The sequence below is a fragment of the Rhinolophus sinicus genome, linkage group LG01, assembly GCF_036562045.2.
Source record: "Rhinolophus sinicus isolate RSC01 linkage group LG01, ASM3656204v1, whole genome shotgun sequence".
NCBI lineage: Eukaryota > Metazoa > Chordata > Mammalia > Chiroptera > Rhinolophidae > Rhinolophus > Rhinolophus sinicus.
This window is the reverse complement of record NC_133751.1, coordinates 13,371,568-13,396,907: the sequence shown is the minus strand read 5'-3', so window position 1 is coordinate 13,396,907 and position 25,340 is coordinate 13,371,568. Positions and strand designations below refer to the sequence as shown.

Genomic DNA, 25,340 nt, shown 5'->3' with positions numbered 1-25,340 from the left:
TTTCTGGATACTATGTACAAAAAAGGGGGGCTATACATCTTTTAACAATTCTTCCTTTGCTCGCTAAACACAAAGCATGAACAAAACCTAAGAGTCAGGGAAAGCATTAATATTTCAGAAATACTAAAACTCTTGTCAATTGGAACAGAGGTCTGAAGTGTAGAAAAGTAGTACGCCCTTCACTGAGCCCTGCTTTCAGCCAGATATTTGTGCCGTAGCCTCACATAGAATATGGACCTGTTTAGATAGCAGTAGACTAGAGTTACCAAGCCAATCTGAGAAGTTCAACAAAAGCGTTTGGATTTGATCAGAAGCAATAGAGTGCCAAAAGTTCATGAGCAAGGGAGTAATATGATGAAAATGGTAAATGTACAATTGGTGGAATAGTCTGGAATGTGGAGAGAGGGAAATGGAAGAGGTTTTTTTTATAATGGTATGTAGACAAAGTGATGAGAGCCTGGATTAAAGAATGGAATGGGATGACTGAATTTAGAGTATGTTTTGAAGGAAGGATTGAAAGGACTCGGTGACAGACTGGCCCTGATACATGCGGAGTTGGTCATTGTTCCTTGATAGCAGATGAGCCGCAAAACTCCAGACCATGGATCTCCAGGGGCTTAAATAAAGGAAGCAAGCTTTATGGGGGGAAACCCTTTAAAAATACCATCACCATTTTAAGCCTATCATCAGAATCCTTCATTAAGTAGCACGTAGTTAACCATAATTCCCAGGAGCAACAATACCTGTTTTTAATAAACTAATGATATGATTGTCATTACTTCCAAACTGGGAATTCTAAAGAGTTAACTTTCTAAATTGGCACCTTCGTGGAGTTAGTTTTCCCAATAGAAAATGTGCAGAAGAAACATAAGAATCCCACCTCTTGGGTTATTATAGAATCACTGGCCCTTCTCCAATTAGAGAGAATTTAGAGTTGGACAGAGATGAGGGTTTCATGTTAATTACTTGAGAATTTTCTTTATCTTTAGCAGAGCTAAAATCTGGCATATAAAGTTAGACCTCGCCCTTGTTTTTTTTTTCATTTTTATTTTTTAAGTTTTTTGTTTTTATTTAGAAAGAGTCAAGGATACTGGTATCAGCACAAGCTGGTAGCTTTCAACGTTTCGTTTAAAAAAATTCTTTCAACTATGAATTTTTCATAGCTAGGCCTGAATTAATCATATGACATTTGGTTAAAAAAAAAAATCCAAGATCCATTCTGTTGGTGTCTCTTTTAAGTAATATTGTTTTCTCCTCACATATCAGGGTAGTTTTGCAGGAACTATGTGCAGTGGCTAAAATAGCTTCTCTCTAATCTAACTTAACTGGGTATTGTGTGAATGTCTTTTTGTGTGTAACTTGCAAAACTGGCTCTCAGCACAATTGTGATGCAGGTGAATTGTCTCTTGTCATTGTCCCCTTCCTTTAATGTTTTCTACCTGTGGTGCCTTTTGGTATTTTTTCCCTCTCCCTCCTCAGGGCCCCAAAGTTTGTGGCACTTTCTTCTCTGTGCTCTCAATCCTTGTTCTCTGGAAAACCTCATTCACACAAAACAGTAAATGAATATTGATGTTTATCTTTTTACTTTTCTCAGAGTTTTTTTTTTTTGCATATCCATAAGGGAATCAATAGGAAGCCAAAGGATAAAGTGCCAACTTTTTACCAGCCAACTTGCTAAGGATAGTATTTGGGGAAATGGGGGTTGGAAGGGCCTTTTTAAAAAAATTAGTTTCAGGTGTACAAAACAATGTAATATTTAGAAATTTACCCTCCTCACAAAGTGTTAATCCCCCTCCCACGATCTACTGCCCCTCTGATCTACTACCCCTCTGACATCGTATATAGCTGTTACAATTCCATTGACTCTGTTCCCTATGCTGTGCTCCACATCCCGTGACTATATAGATAGGTTGGTGCAAAAGTAATTGCGGTTTTTCAAAAATTTTTTTTTAACCTTTTAAACTGTAATTACTTTTGCACTAACCTAATATATATTTAGTTATGTATAGTTGACATTCAATACTATTCAGCTTCAGCTTCAAATGTAGAGCGCAGTCTACATTTGTAGAGGCATCTACACAGTCCATGGAGTAGTCTCCCTAATAAGACAAGTGCCCATCTGACACCCTACAAAATCTTTACCACATTATGGATTATATTCCCCAAACTGTCTTTCATATCCCTGTGGCAATATTGTAGCTACTAATTTGTACTTTGTAATCCATTTACCTTCTTCTCCATCCCCACCACTCCCATCTGGCAACCATCAGTTTTTTTCTCTATATCTCTGAGACTTTTTTTGTTTAGTTTGCTCATTTATTCTATTCTCTAGGTTCCACATATAAGTGAGGTCATATGGTATTTGTCTTTCTCCATCTGACTTATTTCACTTAGCATAATGTTCTCTAGGTAGACAACTGGATTAAGAAACTGTGGTACATTTATGCAATGGAGTATTACTCAGCCATAAAGAAGAATTAAATCTTACCATTTGCAACAATATGGATGGAACTAGGGAACATTATGCTAAGTGGGGGAGCCTTTTAGAACTCTCTCAAGTCCTGTTCTGTCTCAGCTCTGACCCTACCTTTAAAGCCGCCTCAGCATGCAGTGACAACAATCCTCTCACGGTTGGGGTGGGAGTGGGGGTCTCCTATAGTTACATCTTTTACAGGACCCCAAGTGGAGAACCATAGTAGAATTTAACTATCAAATACTATGAAATCAGTAATACAATATCTGTAACCACTTTGTTATTCTGATATCAGATGAAGATTCTTTGAGATACAACTGAATTTACTGATTGGAATCTGTTGCTTAAGGCCTTAAAGAAAGCCCAGAAAGGAAGCGATTGTTTATTAAGTACCTATGTCCTTTTAGTTGTATCATTTCATCCATTAAGTACTGGCAACAACTCTGTGGGAAGATATTATTATACCCATTTTACAGATGTGAACCACTGGCTAAGAGAAGTTAAGAAACTTAAATCAAGCAGTTAATAAATAGTAGGAAGGGATTCAAAGTCAGGCCCTTGGAGGCTGTTTTTACTTTGTCTTTCTTATTTGTATTTTGTATTTACACATTTGGAGGATAAGTCCATGTAATAAGAGAGAAGCATGAATGTTTCTGACAGCAAAGAGCTTCCCCAGTCGTCATGGGAAATGAAGGAGGAACATTAGGTCTGATACATTTTCATGGAGTTAAGAAAGAAGAAAAGTAGAGGTAAATTTTATTTGGTGGTGTGCGGAGGAATAAGTATACTTCCAAGAGGCTCTTTTTCAAACAAATGTTTCTGGGCGAGTATGTTATCAGCTAAATAAGTAAAATTATTCTTATAAAAGGATAAATCCATAAGATCCACAAATGATTGCTACAATAAGAGTGACTAGACTAATGTTTCTAAGAAACATAAAACCTGTCTTTAAACGAAATCAGATCTCTCTCTGCAGAGAAATAGCATTCAATCTATTTGATGTATGATCTTGTGTGCCTGATAATTTTAGGTACTGGTTGAGGTAACATGACGGTTATTGTTAATTGCAGAGAATTGACAACCTGCTAGGTGTCATACCAAATCTCTACCTGTATCCATACCTGTATTTATATCTATATACGTATCTGTATCTATACTTTCAATTTTATGGAACCTGCAAATCTAATGTGTATTAAAAATTTCACATCTCCAGCAGCCTGTCTCCTTAACCACTCGGTCACCTCGTCCACAAATTTCACAACTCTAATGCTTAATAAGCAGGAAACAAAGTTTCAAAAAACTTTTGACGTGTTTCAAAATTATGTGATGCTCTAATGAAAACCTAGATATCTAGACATTTTAAAAAAGTTATTTGATATATTATTAACATGGGTTGGCAGCCTTATATTACTTATTTTATTTCTATGAATAAAAGATTAATCTTGATTTAGATTTAAAATGAAAGTACTTTCATGCATAAGTTAAATTTTTTTGGTCAATATTTCATATATAAAGTGTTTGCTTTGATAGGGAAGTGAAAGCAAGACCCTTCTTCAAATCAGATTTAAATATGAAAAGAGTAAACCTACAGGACCTGAGGTTGTTGCCACACCCGGGAAATCTCCCTTAGCTGGCATGGAGAGAACCAATTAATTAAAGCCTGCCTGTTCTTTTTATATTATTCAGATGCTGAAGAATAATACCGTCAACCCCCACCGTTGCACACATACTCACATATGCACACGCCCTTGTACATTGCCTCTCCATAACCCTTTTGGTCAGGTTTATGGTGAAAAGCAATGGAAACTAAATTTGATTATATTACGCATTCATTATTATAACTGATTATTTCCTAGGTGCCAGACTTTAGGCTAAATGATTGACCTATGTATTCCATTACTAATAACAAGTTTCTGAGACCGGGAATATCATGCCCATTTTGTAGAGGACAATACTGAGTCTCAAAGAAATTCTGTTGATCGTCCACATTCACCAGTTAAAATAGTGGCTGGCCTGAGCTTCAAATGCTGGTCTGTGCTACAGATGGTTGAACTGACCCACTGGATCTTCAGTGATTAGGAGTGTTCACAGGGAAACAGTTCCCAGGAAAGTCTTTTGCCCGAGCCTCAACACTGTACCCACTGCCCAAACTCTCTTGCTTTTTTTTTTTTTTTTTTTAATAATTTTATTGGGGAATATTGGGGAACAGTGTGTTTCTCCAGGGCCCATCAGTTCCAGGTCGTTGTCCTTCAATCTAGTTGTGGAGGGTGCAGCACAGCTCCAAATCCAGTCACCCTTTTCAATCTTTCATTTGCCTTTTAAGCATCAACTTGTCCCTGGTGCCCTGAAGGATGGCCTCCAGGACAGCAGCACTAGGGCTCATACTGCAGTCAGGACCAGCTACATAATTTATGGAGGGACAGTGAAAAATACTGTGGAGCTCCCTGGTCAAAAATTAAGAATTTCAAGACATTAGAGCCAAGTCAGTAGGCCAAGTGTGGGGCCCGCCTGGTCGAAGTGCTCCGAGCGACTGCGCCGACGCATGCCCACCAAGCCGGAAGTGGCTGCAGGAAATGTAGACAGATTGAGTGGATTCTTGGCAGGCTTGTCTCTCAAGGGGTGGGGTGGAGCTTGGGAATGCCCTCTGTGTGTGTGTGAATTTAGAGTTCCCCAGCCTAGACCCCAATCATGCCTAGGATGGAAAGCGCAGTAGGAAGAGTATAATTGAGTCCAAAGTCCAGTCAAGCTGTTGTCTGGAACAGGGTTCTCCAATGCGGGGTCGCAGACCTGGTCTGGCTTTCATGAAGTTTTCACCTCGCTGATATAAGAAAGAAATAAGGACACGCCGTGAGGTGTTTCTGGGTGTTTGTTTTTGTCTATAAAGCTAAATTGATCCCATATAATGGACACTCCTAAATTTGTCTGTCTTACAATTTTGGTGCTGAAATGTTCTCTCTGTCACAAAGATATACTAATGATACACGGTAGTCATTTTTAAATCATCTTCACTAGCTGAATAAAAAGTTGGACACTCAAAGGCGTGTTCCCAGTGTCCTGGGGAAATCTTTACTGGCTTATGAAATACACAAGTGTGGAAACTCGTGGACCAGAAGGTGAAGAAAGGCAGAGTGGTACCGTGGAGAGCCCTGAACTGGGAGGCACCCCTTAGTTTTAGGAGACACCTCCCCTTCTCAAGGCCCTTGCCTTTTGCTGTGCACTGAGAGTACTGGTCCAAATGATTGCTTAGCCTCTCCCAGATGCAGCATTCTCTGAAAACTCTGACCGCATGGCAATATGTACTACATAACAGTGAGGATTTGGATTACAGACCCAGTGGGTCCCACTTATTTGATTCATGGAGAAATGCAGAGAAGACATTTTAAGGAAATCTGGAACAGAATAACCACGAAAACAACCCAACAGCTGTTCAGTAGATATTGAGATGAGCCCATCATAAAATGTACTATGGTATGTCATAATGGTTGGGATACCAATAAGAGAGTTCTATTTTAAGTACCATTGACTTAGTCACATCATGTTTGCAAAACAGGCAGTGAACATCTGCTTATTAAAAAAAAATCCTCTTCAATTCTTTAATTTATATTAAATTCTTTAAAAAAAGTTTATTAGGGTATGTGTTGCTTGGTCCATCAAGCCCACCATGCCAGTTTGAAAAAGAAGCTTTGAATTATTTCCTTAATACGTTAAAAAATATGGTAAAACAATCTGCCAATTTAGCAGGGAGCTTCTGTCATTGCCTTGCATGTAATAGATATTCAATAACTATATGGTAAATAAGTAAATTTTAATAAAAATATGCTTGCATACTGATTTTGTCACATTATACACGTATCTGGCAACTGCTCTTCTTTTTTTAAAAAAGGCAAATTTGCCAAGGGTGTATCTTGCATAGCTACTGTACAATCCACTTTGTGCTTCTGGAATTGTCAAAACAAACTTAACTGCTCTCAGGAACTCCGATCCAATATCACTGTCAAAATGTTTTACAACGATTCGGCCAAATGTTTGTGGAACAGCTGTGCTCCTCGTCTGTCTGAGTCATTTTCCTTCTTTCCTTTTGGCCCAATCCTGTGATTCATCATTCTGCTTTTAGAATATTTGCCTATTTTTAAAACCAGTCAAAGACAGCAGCCTCTGTTTAAAAGTAAACACACCACACATCAACGTGGGGCAGCTTGGTAAGCAGCTTCGCAAGCCCTGAAATTTCTGGCTGGCAGGGATGCCAGCTAAACCAGATGGTATCGAGCAGTGACATACAAGACTGGCATTCAGACTCAATAGTCTCCTTACATCTGTCTTTGGTTTTCTTATGTCTACTGCCGTTTTTTGTTTAGATTAACCCAACTTGATTCATATTTAAACAAAAGTCGTACTTTTATTTGAGTTGTCGTTCTAAAATACCCAGTATATATTCATTTCTATGTAAGTCAATCAGGCTTTTCTAGCAACTCAAGGAATCCAATTTTAAGCCTTTTCCTGTCTGCAAAATTATCAGCACAGTCACATATATGTGCCCTATCTGGCATGACTATAAATAATGATGTAGATTTTCATAATGGGCTTCATTCTGCGTCATACGAGGTATTGTATATATATTATATATAACACACACACACACACACACACACACACACACAGGGTGCCAAAAAAATGTATACACATTTTAAGAAAGGAAAAATCTATTAAAATTATAATACTCAATATATACCAATAAAAGAAGATGAATACAAGTCATGTGTGTACATTTTTTTGGCACCTCTGGTATGTATATGTATATATATGTATGTGTATGTATATTCTATATGTATATATATACATATATATGTATATATATGTGTACCATATATATAATAGAGTCAGCAAATTAATAACTTATTTTCCTTTTTATAATTAAGCAGGAAGGAGTGTGACTTCAGAGGGGGCCAGGAAGATTAAGGCCTGTTAAGCCTTGAGTTCCATTCCTGGCTGTCTTTCAAAATTCTAGAATGTGCTATCTGCTCTGGTACTTTACTGAAGTAGTTGGTTTCTCCTTCCAATGAGTGCCTGCTCATCTATGATTATTAGGGTTGGGACGCCAGAGTATACTATGTTCCCATTTACCCATGCCAAATTGTTCTGGCCTTGAACTCAGTGAGCTAAAATAATCATGATGTCTGGGTTAATTGATATTTTATTGAAGTACGTTTAAATCTCCTTTGACCCAAATCAGTTTTACGAACTCTAGGTTTTAAAATGAAGGGTACCTCTAAAGGGTCAGTTGGCAACAAGTGAATATTTCTGTCTTTTGTCCAGTTCTTTGCAAATGATGGGTGGATTTAAAAAGCCACAGTATTTGGCAGAAGTTGTCACCTCTAATCTGAGTCGGAGGAGAACATTCAGAGGGCCTGGGAATTGGATCTTGTTTCCTCTTACGACAGTCCTCCAGCCCGCAGCAAGGGTCTTGGGAAGATTTCCCATTTCTACTGGCTCTGTGAAGCTAATTAGCATCAGTGAACCCATGGGCCTCCATTGTCTGGCACAGGTACAGGAACAAATGGATTCAAATTGGGGGATGCACTGTCCCTGTCTTAAGCCACTAAATGGAAGTAGTATTATACCACCCTTGACTATATATACCAGAGCTATTAGGTGACGTGACCCTGGAGGTGTTTGGCTGAGGTTACTACTGTCCTTGTTTGAGTTATCTTTCTGGTGATGCTCTTCGGTGCCTTCAAAGCAATGTCATCCCTTAGCAGCCAGGCACTCCTGCTGCTGCGCTTTATTTTAGACTGTGCTCCAGTGAGTAGGGAGCAGCTACTTGCTTCTGCATTGCGTAGGACCTGGTTACTTCCTCTAGTTCAAATAGAACATCAACGGTTTTCGTAAATAAATTGGATTATGGTAGTGAGAACGTAAAAACGATTTCTTGCCTTTATTATAATTTAAAATTAGCTTTGTTTTTTAATTATTTTTTGTACCTACATTTTGTCTTATTCCCAGTCCCATGTCCTGGAGTAGGTGTTGTCAACAAGGCGGGGTGGGGTGGGTGGGAGATGAATGGCCAATGGAACTGCAGAGCCAGAGTCTGCTTGGAGATACGGAGGTTCTGATGATAAAGGGGTTGCCCTCTTGTGCCAGGGCTGGGTCAGCAGTACATTCTTGAAGAGATTGGGGGTGACTTGGATATTTGGCCAAACTTCCTCAGGTTTCCTCTGCTTCTGAGAACTGTATCTTTTGATCCAGCCACACCTGCCTATTGCCAATCAGTCAATTTAAGGCAACTGAAGACAGCTGCCCGTCTCTCTCAGCTTGGGCTCTCCTGCATCAGGGCAATGAACTGGGCTTCAGGTTGGGGATGTGGCCTGGTGCCTTGGGAAGAAATACCCTGATTAGATACCTGCCTGTTGCCTCCTGTAACCCAGGACGAGGCTCTGGTTAACTGCCAGTTAGTGGTGGTTTGTGGTAAGAGCAGAGAGAAAAACCATCAAAGCTTGCCACTCTGGGAGTCAATCAGAGTAGAACTAACACTTCTCTTTTTCACTAACATGTTCTTGTGTCCAATTAAGGTTGTTCTGGTCCCCTCATCAGCACCTTGTTAAAGCACTTTCCTGTATATCATATATATGATATATATGATATATATATGTATATATAATATATCGTATATACATAATATATATAATATATATTGTATATGTGTGTGTGTGTGTATATATATATATATATATATATATATATATATACACTAACATAAGAGTATTGAAAGATGAGCAGTATTTCTTAATTGGAGAATTACCAGAGAACATTTGAAGTTTCTGATATGTTTGCAAAATTTTGGTCCAGCCGACTAAGCTCTCCATGCTTTTGTTTGTACTGAAATGAGTGAAATTGTCTTCTGAATTCTATCTGTCCCCAACTCATATGATGAAAATAACTGAAGCAGTAGATATGGATGGTTTACCTATGCAAGTCTAAAGGTGGTTTAATAGCAGGAAAACTGTGAGAGAAAGGGCTCTGTAGTGAAGGATCATCTTATTTTCATATTTTAGATGATACACCTCCTGAAGACTCCATTCCTCTGGCCTTTCCAGAATTAGACCAGCAGCTACAGGTAAGGATTCTCCTACTCTTCTTTGCTTTTTAGTGTCACAAAATATACTGAACTGAGGAGTGGCCTAACTGGGAAAGTCTAGAGACAGAGCGGGGAGCTTTCACGCCATCAAAGTTTGTATTTCTAGAGCTCCAAAGTCAGGCTGGAGACCTCATGCAGCGTCCTTGTCTGGTTATCTGGCTGCAGCACCAGAATATCAAGAATTTACGGTGTAAACCAGCCCTAAGTTTGAGGAGTCTGTAGCCTGGGAACAGGGTTAGTCCCTGCTTTCCTTTCTGTGGATGGATCGACTGCATTGCAGTCTGGGACCATTTGGGGTTAGTGATTTAGTAATAAACTGTACTGATACTTTTCACATGTGGCAAGACTTCAGAATACTTCCTTTCTCTACTCCACCCTCTCCCCTCCCCAGTTCTCTGACAGCATTTAATAGAATATGGTTGTTTTATGTTAAACCTGCTGAGTACTGTCTGGTTTGACCCATGAGAAAGACATTTCATGTGCTTAGTTTATGGGTGATCTATGAAGGATGTCCCATTTTAATACACCAGAATTATTTGGAAGGAGCTAATTAATGACACTTTAATTTTCTTTAGATGTTATATCGTGAGTCCAGGCAAAGATGGCTCTAGGAAGACATTCTGCCTAAAATGCCTGGATACTGGCGTTGGGTCAGATGTTCACTTGAGTACTTCCCTTTGCAGGCACGTTTAGACAAGTCTAATAGGGGTTTTGAATGCCGCGCACAGAGGTTTGCATAGTCACCATTTCCCCCCCTCTAAATATTGCTTTGGAAAGCCTTTAGGAGGGGTCTGCAACCTCCAGATCCCAATAGGCCCTGACGTTCTCAGCAGCTTTCCCCATCAGTGGGTATGCTTGGTCTCCTGAAGTCATTTGAGTTTGGGACCCTGGGTCCTGAACAGCCCCTCCAGGTGGGAAGAGCCAAGATGGTGCCCCTTTTCGTTGGTTCCAGTTCTTGTCTCAGTCCCCAGTGCACTGAGTTGAAAACCTGGAAGCTGGTGCTCCACTGCTCGGGTGACCTCTAAAAATCAACCCAGCACTACTCATGTGTGACCGGGCCTCTTAGCAGAGCCCTCATTCTCACCTCTGCCATAGTCCTGGGCTTTGCCGTAGCCCTCCAATAGAAAGCCTGCTCAACAGAGCAATATCAATTATATAGAGATTATAGAAGATTTTCTAGGAGGTGGGAAGGTTATACTGATCACCTCATAGACTGCTCTGTCCTCTTCTAAAAGTTCTCTGTAGCTGTCAGCCATCTTATCTCCCTCTTCTCCTGTGCCCCATGCAGGGTCTTCACCCAGCCAGCTGTCCTGGTTTCTGATATCTAACCATATCCCCCCAATATGTTTTCTTGTCACCATGGAGAACAAGTCAGCTCTATCATCACAGAAGGGATGTGTATGTGCAGTTGGTGGTGTAGTTGGGATTGTAAAATAATAATTACATATTTTTCCCCATCATAATTTTTTGTCCCTCGATTATTTTACTGTCACCCCAAAGCTATTTTATTATCATGGAAGCTAGATGAAAATAAGGAGGAAACGTGTTTTGAAAATCAAACAGTAAAAGCATATTCAGATTCTTGTTCCCCCATCAAATTGTGGACCATTAATTCTACTTTTTTTGTATTGGCAAAGAATTTTTTTTCCTTTGGGAACATTAATGGTCTTCCCTGGCTCATAGATCATTCTCCACAGGAGTCATAACACCCCTGGCAATTATCCAGGTAGTATTTCTGTTAAAGCATTGCAAGATCCATTTGAATTTTATAGCTTTATTTCCACTTGACATATATTAGAAATTAAGTCTATTTAGTTAGTTTAATCCAGCAAGACCATTTCATCCTTATTGATCTTTAATGAGTTAGGCAGCTGAGAGCCTGCTTTCTAGCTCATGGGTTTTGATCCTCCCCCATCCTTAAAATATGGTATTGCTTTTCCTCTTCATGAGCAGAGAGAACATTCCCAGCTTTACAACTCAAAGCGTTTAAGTAATTGCTTGTTTGTTGGGTGAAGGGTATGACTGAGTTTGTTACAAACATTTACCAGTTGTCAAGCCATTTGGTTAGTTTTGCCACTGTCTAGGGCTGTTGCCTGTTACCTTTATTCTACACTCAGGGCATGAGTGACAACAAAACAAGATGGTCGGGATTGAGAGGGGGAAAGCTAACATAGAAAACTACATCTGAAACGAGATTCTTGTTTCCATGCTTAGCATAAGCATATAAATTGAAGCCATTCTGCAGCAGGAAGTCTCTGTACTGAAAGCAATGAAAATGCTTTATGTACAAAAGGAACAATCCATTTCATGGAGCAGGTCATCTTTACAGTCAATCTCACGTGCTTTTATCACATAGTAATGGCTCTTGAAATTTTACCGACCATCATAATCCTCTACGGAAGAATAAAAGTTAAGTTATGAAGTGCTTTGTGGTTGTCACTATTTGCTTGAGGAAGAACTGACCCTTGATTATCTCCACTGGAGCTTTAAAAACTTGCCTGGTGAAAAGTAAATGATGCCAGGTGATTATTGCCAACCCTACTCACTGCATACTCTTCGATTTAAATCCCACCCATGCACACTGAAGACCACTAGGCAAGGAGTATTTCCCCACAAATGATCTCATTTGACACTTGCAACAACTATATAAGCTAATTATTATGTCTCCACTTTACAGATGAGAAACATGCATGAGGTCAGATTTTGGTCTAAATAAAAGTTCTACGTGAGATTAGATCTCTGATTCTGGATCTAGGTAGCCTTCTTTCCCTTACACCTTTTGGGGAACCTATGGACTGCTTAAGTTATTTAATAGGTGGAGATTTTTTTTGTTTCAGGTTTTCAAAGTTGCCATGATATGGTTGTAGAAGAACCTTGTAAAATCTGTTCTGACGTTTCGATATCCATGACACATTCTGTTGTCATTTATAAAATATCTCTTTGGTAGATACTCTATCACCAATTTGACCCCCAAGATTTTTCTGTTGCTTTGCCAAGAATGTGGACATGTTTGAGCATGTAATTTGTGGTGCTTCTATTTTCACAGAAGCCAAAAAAAGCCTTGTGCAAGAATAGCAATGACAAACATTTCTCTTGATGTCTCTATTAATGCAGAATGTTAGGCAAGAGACCTTGGGGCAAGGTAGGTGTTAAAATGAACATGTCTTGATGATGTTCATTTGTGGGCCTTATGCCTCAGCCCAGGGGCAGATGGTAGGTTGATTCTATTTTGTGCGGATTCCTTTCCTGGAAATTGGTTTCTAAATTCTCCATGACTGTTATAGGCAGTTTGGGCAGAGCTAGTTTAGACCACACAGTCAAAAAGAAAGGAGGCCCAGTTTTATGTCTACTTCTAAGTGTGAATGAAAAACCATTGTTTTTCTTTAGACCTCAGTTTCCTTCTATTTGAAAAAGAGGTAATGACGGATCTCCTTCTCATCTGAAGGATGACACAATCCTTTAATAGGCCCAGGGTCTCAGTCAGGACCAAATTTGTCTTCAAATTTAAAAACGTTGTGATGTTTTGGAGGTCATGGTTTGACCTATAGATGATCCAAAACTAAGCTGCAATGTGGTCTTAATTATTAGCATTGGAATGAGGAGTATGTTTTTATTATCGGGTAGAGGACATGCTAATAAGTACATTGCAATAAACTTCCTTCCCTAGTGTAATCCTTTATCGAATGAAGTGTTTAAGGGCGAGTCATTTATAATTATATGTGTAAAATGAAATAAGAGAAGCATCTCTTTGGAGTTTTGAGTTAGGGTTAGAGATTCTGATGCCCTCTTCTTTTCATTAAGCTAAAGTCCTTGGCAAGCGATATGACTTTTTATTTTTTTTTAACCAAATGGAGCAATAGTTTCAACTTCTCCTGAAACCCTCCCATCCAATCTGAGAAGACAGTGACAGGTGTCTCTGTGGCACACACTCTCAGACAGTGTCTGGTAAGTCCAGAAACTGATGTCACTTCCCCAAATAAACAATTCAGAACTTCAGTTGTGGGCTATTATATCCTGTTATCCGCGGAGTCTCTCCAGACGCTTCTTTTAGGTCTTGCATCAATATATCACTTGATATCTGGGAAACGAAAGTGGTAGAAAATGGAGGTCTTAGCATTCCAGGATTCTTGAACATCCAGCTGGAAACGCGATTAGGAAGTAGTCCCGTAGGAAACACTGAAGGTGTCTGCCGTGTTCTCTCTCACACACGTTGAAAGGTATTTTACAGTGCTCTGTGGCTGCTATGACCACAGAGAAAATATATATAGATACTTGGAGCTTTACAATGATACCTTCAATTTTTTTTTTTTTTTTTTTGAGAAACCCAGTGGTCATTAGGATATACCATGTTGGAAAAGTTTGAGACATTCTTGAGTTATCACTCCCTTTAATATTGCTAACATCGATAGAAATGACTTAAACATCCTTCGTTCCAATGTTATATAATGTATAAGATACGCCATGTATTTACTAGCGCTGACTTTGACCGTAATGTAAAGACTGTAAAAAAGTCAGTTCTGAAAATATTTTTAAAAGTACTTAAAATTGTAAGATAATAGAGTTTTCAAATATTGCATTTGGTCCTGACTATGTTTTCCCATTTAGTTTTAACAAATTATGCTTATTAAGTTGGGGACATTAAAAGTACAACATAAATTTAAACCAGACACCTCTACTTCCCCCACCCCACCCCCCAGTAAAGGTAACAGTGAGAAATCAAGGAATAAATACAAAGTCTGCTCAGCAACTGTAGAATATTTAGCTTCCTAAATATATCTTGTGTGTGGGAAGCTGGGAGAGGAAAATTAAATTCTTACATTTTTGAAGTGGATGGGGCCAGTAGTATTTGAAGAAGCCAAGTAGAAAACGGAAACGCTTAAGCTGGCTTTGCCCCTTGTGGAGAGAGGCTTGGCTGGGTCCTTTCCCATGGGGCCCTTTCCAGAGGCCTGAGTCCATTTCAGGAGGAGCTCGCTATAACCTGATGGCCCTGGGCAGAGAGTGGCAATGGGATGATGTGGCTCAAGCTGGCATTCTTGGAACAGGAGCCTGTGGTTTCTCTGTTACTTCATCTTGTTAAATCGGTCCTGATGAGTGGGGTGGATACCAGAGATAGTAGCGGCTCACCCGCATTGGCATGTAATTTAAAGCCCTTGCAAACTCTGTCCTCAGGCAGCAGCTGGATGAGGCGGAGATGGAGGAAAGGGGGTGAAGAGGAAGTGCCCCCTCCCGGGCTCTGACCTCACTCAAACCCCAATCTGTGTCTTGGAAAAGTGTTTCAAAGTTGCCTTGAGACACTGGTAGGAGGTTGTCTTAATTTAACCTTCTTAGAAATGGCTGTGTTGTGAGTAGACCAGATACCCTGGCGTTGGGTGTGTCTGAAAAGTATTCTCTGATCCCACAAAATCCTATGCTACTATAGGAAGAATGCCTTCACCTTTTCATTTTCAAATCGAGTATCTTTGGATTCCTTTTCCTCGGAATGTAATGTTTTATTCTTTAAGCAACAATATGGGATAAACGTTTCCAAAATATGGGAGGATTGTAGCGTAATTATAGAGAAAGTAACAAGGAAATGTTCTCTTCCAGATACAAAAAGAAATTTACTATCAGCGTGAAGAGTTTTTTATTGCTTGTCCATTCCCATCATTGGATTATATAGTAACTCCAAAAATCTCTTGGACAAGAATAGTTAAAATTAAGCAATGAGAATTGAAATAAATATAAAAGTGTTCATTCTTATTCCAAGAAGTTAATAGATTTTGTTCATCCGGTTACCACAGGCATTCTTTTAAGTTATTTTTTTTAGTTTTTAATGTGAACATGTGTTAAACAGTATCTTAAACCCATGTGTGGCCAATTAATTCATGAGTGCCAGTGTTTTAAATGTCACATGACATAAGCTTACTATTAGCTCTATTTTAAATTGGAAACTTGATTCTCATGCTTGAATTTTAGGAATCTATTTCCTCAGGCAAAAACATCAATGAACACTGTTGGTCATACATTGTCTCTTATTTCGAGGGGTTTTAAGAAGGTAAGAGAGGGTCACTATCAGTGAGGACCTTAAGATGCTACACACATACACACAAGTGCACAAACACACATTGTATCACAAAGCAATCAGAGTGTTCTATATCATACAGAACAACACATTCCATCACTCTATAATTCTACTTTTTATGTCAGGTATAAAACCTAAATATCTTAGTACTCTTATTCACCAGAATTCCTGTTGAGATAAGAACATATGTGCTTAAAAAATTCTTTGGTGAGTTTCCTGGGCTGGAGTAAATGTCCAGATATGTCAAATGCCGTCTAAGGACAGCGGGTCCTGCTGACCAGAGGGCACTTTGATTTGTCCAGCAATGTTTGGGGTTAACGGTGAATGGCCCTGGATTATAAAGGGGTGAGAAATTTTAAGTTCCTTGGGGAGAAAGGTTGGGTGCCAATGAAATGAGCCTCAGGTGGGAAATCCTGGTAGCAATGCTTAGAAGATGGGATGGGAGCAGCAGAAAGATTTAATGATAATTTTTGCATTAACTTTTTTTGTGTGTGGTAAAAAACAGCACATAAATTTTACCATCTTAATAATTTTTTTCCTGATAGGATGTGCTTATATTTACATGGTACATCTCAGCCATCTTATCCATTTTTCAAGTGTACAGTTCAGTAAATACAGTCACGTTGTGAAACCGGTCTCCAGACCTTTTTCATTTTGCAAAACTGAAACTTTGCAAAACTGAAACTCTGTACCCATTTAAACAACTCCCCGTTTCCTCCTCTCTCCAGCCCCTGGCAACAAATAAGACAATTTTACAATGTGGTGGGTTGTGCAATATAACTTCTGTCTTTGCTTTAAAAAAATCTATATTAATCTTTAATGTTTTCATGAAAATTGGGAGAACTTCTACTAGTGCTGAGTTTATATGTCAGGTTGGGGTGAAGCGAGAGCTTGAAGTAGCTGAAGCGATATCTGGCATCGTTTTACTCGCTGAAACACCAAACATTAAATATTATTCTCTTGTTCTTTTTAAATTGGCACTATTTAATTGTGGGAAACTTTGAAAATATTTTTATGTATTAGTAGTGTGATTACCCTGCTAAGAGCATCTGAGGACACTGAATATATCTTGAAATATTCCCTATCTCATATACCCTTAGCAGCATGATGATGCTACCATATATATAATAATATCTTCAAATTTTCCACAGTTCAGAAGCACTAATAAAAATACAACCGATGAAAATCATTCCCACTTAATAAAAAAGCATCACAGCGTGGCAAGCTAAAGGAGGGAAAGAGGCCTCTCTTCTTAAGAAAATTATCTACGTAACTTTCAGTTTTCCTTTTTAATTATAGCACAAAGGGCACTTATCCCTTTATATGGCTGCTTTCATCTATATTCTTTACTGCACACCTTTATACAGAGTCATAGAATCTTCTGGCTCTCACATACGTAACTGTGCTGAGTCATGGTTCAGATACCTGTGTGTGGCAAGTTATAGATTGAATTCAGTATAGTTTATAGTGTTCATAAGGACAGGAAATACCGTATTTTGCCGTATATAATGTGCACTTTTTTGCCCAAATTTGTGAGGGAAAAATAAGGGTGTGCCTTATACATGGGTAGTATTAATTCCATATCTATATAAATGTTTTTAATTCTTTTATTTATGCTTATGAGTTAAAAGTGTAACTCTAGAAACCAATAACGATATCCATATGCAAAATAATACCCTGGAATACGATAATTGGTGTTGTTGAACTTATGATGAACTTGCAACACGGAAGAGTTCTTGGCCTTCTATGATGTGTAAATATCGTAAATTTGTTACCAGTACATCAAATTTCTTGTATCTGTTCTAGTGTTCTGTAATTATTTGTGACTTAAAATTTCTTGTACCATAATATATTAAAAAATAAATGCTAAAATTTCCTTATAATACAAAAAACAAATACTTACATGTAAACAAATAAAAATTTGAATTAAAAAAAAAACCAAAAAGATTTTTTTCCCCTGAAAGTTTGGGCCAAAAACATTTGTGCACATTATACACCGCAAAATATGGTAGGATACCTGGCGTCTCAGGAGCCTTCTTACAGGGCATGGATGATTTAATAGCAGCTTGGCTAAAGTGCCCTGAGTAAATTGCTCTCATTCTCCTTGCTGTTATACCTGGTAATTTGCCAGTGTAACAGGTGAGAATTGATGACGGGGTGATGATTTTAAGGACACACATGTGGAGGAGCCAGGAATTCTGAATTCCTTTGTCAACAGCTTTATCTCACGGGGTGAGTTGTACTGTAATAGCACTGGGCATTAGTTTCCAATTTATTTCTATATAGAAAGAGGTAATGGTTCCATCACGTTGAGTTTATGCTGTGAGTGTTTTCATGGGGAAATAAGGAAAGATGCTATGTAATGTAATTATTGGTGGATTTTCCATGAATTAGAACACAACAGATGTTCCATGTGAGGTAAATTGCCTCCAAATCTATTTTGAATTTTATTTCCTTTAGAAGATCTCTACTCTGAAGCCTCATGATAAATAAGAAAAGTCATCTCATCTATCAATTAGATAATAAACTTTGTAGAATTTCTATTGGATCCTGGGTGGGGTTGCTAAGTATGACACGCATTGAAATCTGTGTCATTGAGAGGAGAAAGTTTCTTGTATCTGTTCTAGTGTTTTGTGATTAATTCATTAGTTCTCAATTTACTGATATAAAATTAGTGAGACCATGACATAGCCATACATGTCCCTTACATGTATAGACTACTACGAAGAAAGGATTAGACGGAAGAGCCTGTTTAACAATGAAATTATATTTTTCAGATATTATATAGCATTTTCCTATAAATAATTAAAAAGGGTGGTTAAAAAACTCCTTAAATAACTATTAACTAGCATGTCTAAATGTAATGGTTTTAATAACATGTTGCTAGCTAGAAATCAGAATTATGAACTCCTGAGCTAGTTCTTTAAAAAAGAATTTCTAAAAGTAGGATTTTCAACAAGTTATGGTTTAGCAAGGCTTGCCCTGCTGACCTTCAATTCCCTCGTGGATGGGAGGAAAGCAAATGATTCCATGCCCTCATGGTACAAGCATCGTTTTGCTTGGGGTTTGGTCTTTCACATGGTTCGTTAATCCTTGCAAGCAGCACTTCCAGCGCACCGTCATTTCTTCAGTCTGGATGCATTTCTCAGAAGACAGCCTTTCTTGTAGGGCTACTCTACAAGATGAGACTATGCCTCTGGGCTGCAGGACCAAAAAGCAAGGGGTCATTGAAACAGACAACTGAAATATTTTCCACCGCTGCCCTCTCTAAAGCAGAGATCAAGATTTCTGGGGAGAAGTGCAGAATCATGATGAGAACCTATTTTTACTCACACGCATGGCAGGTAACTGACATGTAGTGAGTGGGTCTCTCAGCTCTGGCTCGGGCCTGAGAATGCCAGTGAGTGACATTGGAAGATGAGCATGGAGGAATATCGGTCCAGCTCTCTATTTTTAGTCAAGTAGAATCAGCCCAATTCTGTTGACTGACAATGCTATTCTCGTGCAAAAAAAATCTCCCTCTAAAGAACATCAGCAAAGCAAAAATGGTTGGTAATTTATTCTGATGCAAGAAAATGGACTGATTTCTTCTTGTTGTTTGTGAAGCCTCTGCCGCCTTGTCATGACTCCCTGGAATCCATGCAGGTCTTCAAACAGCACTGCCAAATAGCAGAAGAATACCATGAGGTCAAAAAGGAAATCGCTCTGCTTGAGGAAAGGAAGTAAGTACTGAGTGCTGTCCACTGTGTACTGGTCATGGAAGGGCTGGGTGGTGGTGGTGGGGAGTTGGGGGGATTCAAGTAGGGAAGGGACAGGCTGAGCATGGGGAGACAGGGAGGGAGAAGGGAGGGAGGAAAACCGAATTTCCAGGGTTCAGAGGTTACTAGGCAACTTCCATTATGTCATGTTTGATTATAGACATGACCCAAACAGCACTGCTGTAGGTTAACTGTTTTATGAGTAGTGAGAGGAACAGCAAGAGTGCTTCCTTCCCCAAAACTTAAGGTTTAGTGAGCATTTTTAGTTCAGGGAATTAAAAACGCCAAAATACCACCTGGAGCCATACTACATTCCCTGTGAACATGCCCAAAAGACCCAGAACACTTAGGCTGGGGCTGAATTTCAAAGAATGCTTATATGGTGGAGTTCCCACATTAAGTAAAGGAGCCACTGAGATAGCTCTTTGAAATCAGGTAAATGTATTATTAGCTGACTATATATTAGTAGACCACCTGCATTGTATAATCCAATAATCTGAGTAAGTTTTGATCTTGACAGTTTCTATTACTATTAGTATTCAGCCATCAGGAATTATACAATCTTATTAATTAAAGCACTTGAATTTTACTCACTCATAACTTTTGGTTTCAGAATTCTCCTTTTTAATTGAACTCAATTCTGCTGATGTTTATCCCAGTGACCCCTATTCTTTCACACTTTCAAAGCATCAGACAACTTTCTGTCACAGCACTGGTCAGTTTGTAATAACACATTTCTTAGGGAAGGGAAACCTTTCATTGATGTTTCCATCTCCTGCTAAGAGGTAAGTGTCAGGTGTTGTTCACTATTGTTTTCCTGAAGTCCAGCACAGTCCGTAGCATGTCAGTACCGGCTAAGGTTATGTTGAATGAGTGACACATCATCCAAATGCATTGTCTTTAACTTTCTCCTTCTCGCCTTCCTCTTACTGGAGTGATCTACGATATATATTTATCACTGATTTTTTAAATCAAAGCAAGTGAAATCTATTTTGTTCTGAGAAATTTACGAAATTCTTGGAACTCCTTTGAGACCCCTCCAGAATGGTGGTTGGACAGAACAACATGGTGGGGGTGGTATGCGTTTTAGGGCCAGACTCCTGTACTTACTGTAAGACTTCAGTCACCACCTTACAAGCCTTTTCTTACTTCCTCGCTCTGTGGTATTTCAAAAATACAATCACACCTGGACTTTTGGTTACAGGGGATTGAAAGGTATTGATGAGATCAGAAACACAACTTTCTCCTCATATGTCTGAGACTTTCTTTTTGGTCTAAGAGATTTCCTAAATTGATTGGAGTATGCATATTGCACATTTATACCCACTCTGAGTCCTGAGAAAAATTTCATAAAGGAACTAAAGAAGCTTATTAATGACATGATCAGTGGTGAAGATGAAGGAGGACTTATATAACCTCTAGTCTATAAATGTCTCTTCGTGTGTGTGTGTGTGTGTGTGTGTGTGTGTGTGTGTGTGTGAACTGTGGTGTCACAACAGGAAACAACAACCGATAATTATGTATTTATTTGTAAATTCTTTAGATTGAATGTCCTGGTTGACTGTTATTAGGATGGTGCAAAATAATTGGTTTAAAAGGTTTTTTTGTTTTAAATTGCAAAAACCACCATTACTTTTGCACCAACCTAATGTTTAAATTAACCAATGTGTGGCTCTTTATTTGGGGGGAGACAATGCAAGACTCACCCACTAAATTATATGTTTTATAAGTGTCTATTTTCATATTGCATTTAAAAAAATATGATAGGATAATGATGAGCATGACTTATCTGATCTTTGATTGAAACATATTCCTGCTGCTTGTGTTTAAAGCAAAGATAACTGGGGGTACCTATCACCACAGTATTAAAATAAGAAAGGCAAAGCTGACCTCTAGAAAGAAAGTGGCTAGCAGACCAGTGGGTGTACTTTATACAACCTGCCAAAGTACAAAGATGTTGGCCAAACCCCCAACTTAGCTATTCATATGCCTTCCTAAACAATTGGCTAGGTGTGGGGCAAAGGCCAAACTCTTTTTTTGTTATTTTCTTCTTTCTTTTTCATAAAGTCTTCCAGATTCCTTTTTCTCCATCCCTGCTTCTGCCATTTGGGATTGGGACTTGGTACTTCAAATCTTGGTCAATGTAATATTATAACCCATTTCCCTGCCTATGGTTTCCCATTGCTAGAACAGGACACCGAGTTCTTGGCCTGGATTTCAAGACCTACCTCAATATGATGTTAGTACCTCTGTGGAGTGTTCAATCTCCTCCTTAGTCTTGAACTGCCCTGGACTATGCACTTGTCCTGCCCCTGCGCCCTTGCTCCCACGAAGCTCAAGGTTCCGTCTGAGCTTGCCCAGTGCTCCCCTCCCTTGAGGAAAGCTTGGCCCATAACCCCACCCCAACCGTCCCACAGTGGTCAGCTTTCTTCCTGAGCAAAGGAAAATTCACAGCAATGATTGTGTTGGCACTTTTTGTAGGGTGCTACTATCAGTAGTTACCCATTTATGAGGAAATCTGTGTACTGTATTTCTGACTGTGTATATTCATAGTTTCCTACAGGCATGGACACCCTTTAACATCTCATTGTATCCCGATCACCGAGCAGGGAGGGTTGCCTAGGGTCACATATGAGTGAGGGTGATTTAGAGCGGCTGATTACAGGAGATAGGAACATCCTCTGTGTACACGTTTTATTTGTAATTTCTACAGTCTGTGTTTAAAATATGCAGTCAATGTCAGCGCTAAAGGACTGCTGAGCTAAAATGTTAAGATGGGAAGTCTGGTTATGTCTTATATTTACAAATGAATGAGGTTGGTCCTCCAAGGGTGATCATTGTTTTCATTAACACTTTACTGAAGCGGAAGTTCATTTTGTAACACATATTTTCCTAAACAGTTTTTGTTTTCAAGCAAAATAATTTGGATTTGATCCAAGTGATTGGCTCTTTGTTTTTTGCTGATTTGGATGAAAATGTCTTCCTCATCACTTCATAAAGTGTGGCTGATCCTATTGCCTCTGGTGACTGGTTAGTGTAAGCTACTAGGCACAAAGAGAGATGCTAGCTCAGGTATTTGGGAAAGAGTTTTTCTTTATTGGAGTCACGAGGGCACAGGTTAAGCTGAACTTCTCTCTCGTCTCCAGAGGGGGTCTCCCTGGATCAAGTTTGGGAGACTGCAGAGGAGCTAGGAGAAGAGTTGGTTATAACTATTATTTTAAATCATGTCTATTGGATGGATAAAGAGATTCAAACATTTTCTAGGATTATAAACTCAGCATGGAATGAATTTAAAGAATCACTTCTGGCTTATTGACCAATAATGTAGGAAAAGCTTGTTCTTACTTTCATAGGATTTCTTTTTCTTTTTATCAATTGAAAAAAAAAAAGCCAGTTTTATTGAAAGCTTTAAAAAATTGCCAAGGGGGTGGCGGGTTAGCTCAGTTCGTTAGAGCGTGGCAATAATAACACCAAGGTTGCCGGTTCGATCCCGCATGGGCCACTGTGAGCTGCGCCTTCCTTAAAAAAAAAAAATCACCAAGAATTCTGACATCTTTACAAAACTCCTGCTATCATTTTGCCTATTACTTTCTAGGCCTTTTGTATGTGAATAAATATTTTCTATAATTACATATACGTACATGCTTTTTAAAATAAAATTATAAGCTTTTATATAATACATATAGTTTTTTGTGTTTGTAGTGGAAATACATGGAAGTAAGATACAGACACTTTGCTATTTTTGAAATGTATTGTCTAATTGTTTGACAGGAAGTTTTTAAAGTATACCATTAAATGACAATTAGATCTACAGCTAGATTTACAATTAGTAAAGGTTGCTTTGATCCAGATAGAGTATTTTATCTTGTTCAAAGGAGAAACCACTTGTCTGTTCCTAGTATGCGACATTGTACTGGGTGCTGTGGTATTTAAAAGGTTGACTTGGAATGTAAGAAAAGGTGCTAAACTCTTAGAAAAGTCTGGTTGAAAACGGTATGTAATTTTAAAAAATAGTTAGTGGTTTTCCATATACTCACAGAGTTGTGCAAGCATCACCACGATTTTAGAACATTTTCATCACTCCAGAAAGAAACCTTGTACCCTTGAGTCATCACTCTCCATTCCTCCTTTCCCACTGCCAGCCAGCCACTGGCCACCACTAATCTGCCTTCTGTCTCTGTGGATGTGCCAGTTCTGGTTATTTCATATAAATGGGATCAAACAACACATGGTCTTTTGTGATTGGCTTCTTTTACTTAGCATAATGTTGTCAAGGTTCATCCATGTAGAATGCGTCAGTATTCGTATCCTTTTTATTGCTGAATAATATTCCATTGTATGGATAGACCACATTTTATTTATCCATATCATCAGTTGATGGACACTCGAGTTGTTTGGCCTTTTGGCTATTATGAATAATGCTGCTAGTATAAGCATTTACGTACAAGTTTTTGTGTGGACACATGCCTTCAAGCCACATGTGTTGTGTACCTAGAAGTAGAATTGCTGGATCATATGATAAGTCAATGTGTAAGTAACTCTTTGAGGAACTGTCTTACTGTTTCTAAAGTGGCTGCACCATTTTATATTCCCACCAGAAATGTATGAGAGTTCTGGTTTCTCTACATCTTTGCCAACATTTATCATATCTTTCGGATTATAACCATCCTAGTGGGTATGAAATGATGTCTCATTGTGGTTTTGATTTACACTTCCCCAATGGCTAAAAATGTTGAGCCCCTTTTCATGTGCTTTTGACATTTCTGTGTCTTGGAGAAATGCCCATCAGCTCCTCTGCCTATTTTTTTAATTGAGTTATTTGTCTTTTTTATTATTAAGTTGAAAAAAATGTTATAGAACTTTAGTGGGTTCATGCAAAAACATCAGAGAAGAGTTTTCATATGGAAATACCAGAATCAACATCAGACATATTTTCATGTCTTTTAAAAATATATAAAATGATGAATGGGGGAGCAACAGTCTCATTGAGAGGAACATATAAAGATGAGGAACAAGGCAGCATATGTAATTTGTAGAAGCATAGTCTAAAAATAGCCCTGTTTTAGTCACGGTATTTAATTTATTCTGAAATGCCCAGTAACAAGAGATTTTTATGTTTGGTCAGAAACGTTTATTTCTTTAGGACATTCCCAAAGACAGAAGTTTTAAACTGTGTTCTGGGGAACCTCTCAAAGATTGGGAATGGGGAGGTGTCAGGCAAGGAACTGTATAATAGCCAGGCAGAGAAATCAATTTTATCTGTTTTATTTGCTTCAGGGTATGATTTTCTTTGAAAAGGACCCCACAACTATAAAACATTGAAAAACAAATGTCACTGTTATATTCCAAGCATATTTTCTTAAATAACTACTCAGCCCGCAGAAGTGAGATTTTCAGTGTCATCAAGATACAGTAAATGGAGATATTACCTGGCGAGTGTTTGCAGAGTATGTAGCAACATGGGGGAAAAGTTCCGTCCTCTTTCCTAAGATGTCTGATATAGTAAGATGCCGTCTGGGTATGGTACAGGATTTCACTTTGTTTTCCACCAGGGGAGATTGTTTCCTGAGACTAACCTGGCTAGCAAAAATCCAGGACAAATCCTGTTTTGCAATAGGATTTCAATAAATATTTACTGAGCAAATGAAAAAGAGGACCAAAAAACGGTCTTGGCTCCTCACTTTACTCAAGGAGGCAGAGATAGAGCCAAGGGCATTCTCTCACTTTAGGATTTAGTTTTTTGTGAAATCCCAATATCCCAGACTTTTCAGGCGGTGAGATTGCACTTTCTGTGAATGCCCCCAACTCATAATGGTCTGGGCCTTTTGTATCACCTAATTACATGAAGTCCAGTCTTCTAACTGAAATTTCATTCCTAGGTGTTTCTCCATCTATCTAATTCTCTCCCTGGAACCA

The 25,340-nt window shown here is 38.7% G+C and overlaps 1 protein-coding gene across 3 annotated transcripts in view; it reads left to right on the top strand.

Annotated features, from left to right (window-relative positions):
• The window catches only part of MAP3K7CL (MAP3K7 C-terminal like), a 77,012-nt gene that overhangs the window by 46,241 nt on the left and 5,431 nt on the right, over positions 1-25,340 (top strand). For all 3 annotated transcript variants that reach the window (XM_019729894.2, XM_074326327.1, XM_019729903.2), the window contains 2 exons: positions 9,523-9,584; positions 19,273-19,388. In XM_019729894.2, the coding sequence (XP_019585453.2) occupies positions 9,523-9,584; positions 19,273-19,388 (178 nt within the window). The remainder of the gene's footprint in view (positions 1-9,522; positions 9,585-19,272; positions 19,389-25,340) is intronic.